Source organism: Pelobates fuscus, chromosome 3, assembly GCF_036172605.1.
Source record: "Pelobates fuscus isolate aPelFus1 chromosome 3, aPelFus1.pri, whole genome shotgun sequence".
Classification (NCBI taxonomy): Eukaryota; Metazoa; Chordata; class Amphibia; order Anura; family Pelobatidae; genus Pelobates; species Pelobates fuscus.
The window spans coordinates 415,090,156-415,092,587 of NC_086319.1; the positions used below are offsets into that span (position 1 = coordinate 415,090,156).

At 33.2% G+C, this 2,432-nt stretch overlaps 1 protein-coding gene across 1 annotated transcript; it reads left to right on the forward strand.

Moving 5' to 3' along the window:
- The first annotated feature begins 451 nt into the window (after positions 1–451).
- Positions 452–1,381, forward strand: LOC134602060 (olfactory receptor 5V1-like). The gene has a single exon (XM_063446561.1). The coding sequence runs from the start codon at positions 452–454 to the stop codon at positions 1,379–1,381; it is 930 nt and encodes a 309-aa protein (XP_063302631.1).
- Positions 1,382–2,432: the final 1,051 nt, after the last annotated feature.

Genomic DNA, 2,432 nt, shown 5'->3' on the forward strand with positions numbered 1-2,432 from the left:
GATTATATCTTCAAATAACGGAGAGAGGCTTTCACAATTTTTCAAAGGAGAATACATTAAATTTAGCAAAATACAATATTAGTTATACAAACAGATACAATGAATGGACAAAACAAACTGTTATTTGTAAACAATTACATTGGATTAAAATATTCAGAAAAAGAACACTGAAATTGAGCAAGAGTTCAGAAGAATGTTGGGAAGCAGTTTATATTTCATATAAAATGATATATACAAGTTATGTCAATCACATATTGAAAAGTTATAAACCTAGTGAGTCCTAGTGATTTATTCATATAAATCTGTTATACAATGAGGCTGTATTAAGACATTTTGATTAACTACAAGTCATAATTTAAATAAAAAAACAAAAAACTCTTATTGGTTTAAACAAATAACACAAAGAGACAAAAAAACATTTTAAAGTGTCCCAAATTCCTGCCACCAGGTAATGCAAGTCACGAATCAGACCTTTGTCACAGAGTTCTTTCTTCTTGGATTCCAGAATCTTCAAAACTTCAAGATACCATTCTACTTGATACTCCTCTTTTCTTACATTGTGGCTACATCTGGAAATCTGCTGATTATTTATCTTGTGGCATCAAACAGCAATCTACGGTGTCCAATGTACTTCTTCCTGACACAACTGTCCATTTCCGACATACTTATGACCACCAACATTGTCCCTAACACGCTTTATATTGTATGGGGTAAAGGTGGAACTATGTCATTTGCAGGTTGCCTAACACAGTTTTATTGCTTAGCTTGTTCATTAGCCTCTGAGTGTTTGCTTCTTTCCATAATGGCTTATGACAGGTTTTTGGCCATCTGTAAACCCTTGAGATATGGCACTCTGATGACCACTGGAACTTGTATTAATCTGGCTTCAATCATGTGGCTGATAAGTTTTTCCACAGAATTGATAGTAACAATATCAATAATTCAGCTACAATATTGTGGCCCAAATGTTATTGACCATTTCTTCTGTGACTCTGCCCCACTATTAGAACTTTCCTGTTCAGACACTTATTTTACTGAATTGGAAATTTTTACATTGGGCTCACTTCTTACTTTTTCACCCCTTATTTGTATTATAATTTCATATTTATACATTGTTCTGGCGGTCCTTAGACTCTCTGCAACAAGACGAAGGAAAGCCTTCTCCACCTGTAGCTCCCACCTGACTGTGGTTTCTATGTTCTATGGGACTCTGATTGGAAATTACTTGCTCCCGATTAAAGGGCAATCATTGACTCTCAGTAAATTTGTATCCTTGTTGTACACAGTGATGACTCCTATGATTAACCCTATCATATACAGTCTCAGAAATAAAGATATCAAGGAAGCCATAAGTAAGCATTTTAACAAAGTGCATGAATAGCCCTAGAATACTTTTATGAAAGAAAATATATTTAATTTATAGAAGATACCAAAATGATACTACACTCAATTTTAAAGCAAAATAGAAAAAAAGGTAGTTTATTGACACTACACTACAAGTATAGGTAAGAGAGCTAATCTCTCCTATATAGAAATAAACATATCTCATTTTACCATAACTAATCCACCATATATAAAGTACAAAATATTAAAGTGCTTAGTGCCATCAATATATAACTCAATACACTAAAGTACAAACAAATATACATACACAATACTGCCTGCCTGCAATTCCTATGCACAAAGCAAATAATTGGAAACTACATGTAAATACACTAGGAGAATACCTAAAACAGAAAACAATACCATTAGGCCTTAGGGTTTGTTTACACCCTACCCTTTGCAGGGATATTCCAGAACATTGTGCCACATGGTATAACATTTTGAATAAGTGCTCCTTAGATTTGATGGTTTTAACAATAGATTCACTACAGAAGGAATTAGCCAAATTAATCAAAGAGATAGCAACACTGGAAAGAGAAACAGAGTTTTTGTCATCACAAATAGAATTTAACCCCTTAAGGACACAGCTTCAGAAGCTTGTCTTACGCTTAATGACACAAGCAATTTTTGCATTTTCTTGCTGTATGCGTTCAACTTCAATTTGCATCTCTCTCGTTTATCTCTCTCGTTTATTGCACCGACGCATATTATATACTTAGTTTTTTAGAGGACAGAAAGGGCTTTAATTTGATGTAACATATATATATATATATATATATATATATATATATATATATTAATGCTTATTTATTATTAAAAAAATACAGAAAAATGCAAAAAAAAGAGAAATTTTGTGTTTTTTGTACAGTTTTTGCAATAATAATGTGTGCCTAATTAGTGCAGGTTAAAGGGACGCTATAGTCACCTGAACAACTTTAGCTTACTGAAGCAGTTTTGGTGTATATAACATGCCCCTGCAGCCTTACTGCTCAATCCTCTGCCATTTAGGAGTTAAATCCCTTTGTTTATGAACCCTAGTCACACCTCCC

Coding starts and splice junctions, on each gene's coding strand:
- LOC134602060 (XM_063446561.1), top strand. CDS start 452: ATGCAAGTCACGAATCAGACCTTTGTCACAGAGTTCTTTCTTCTTGGA.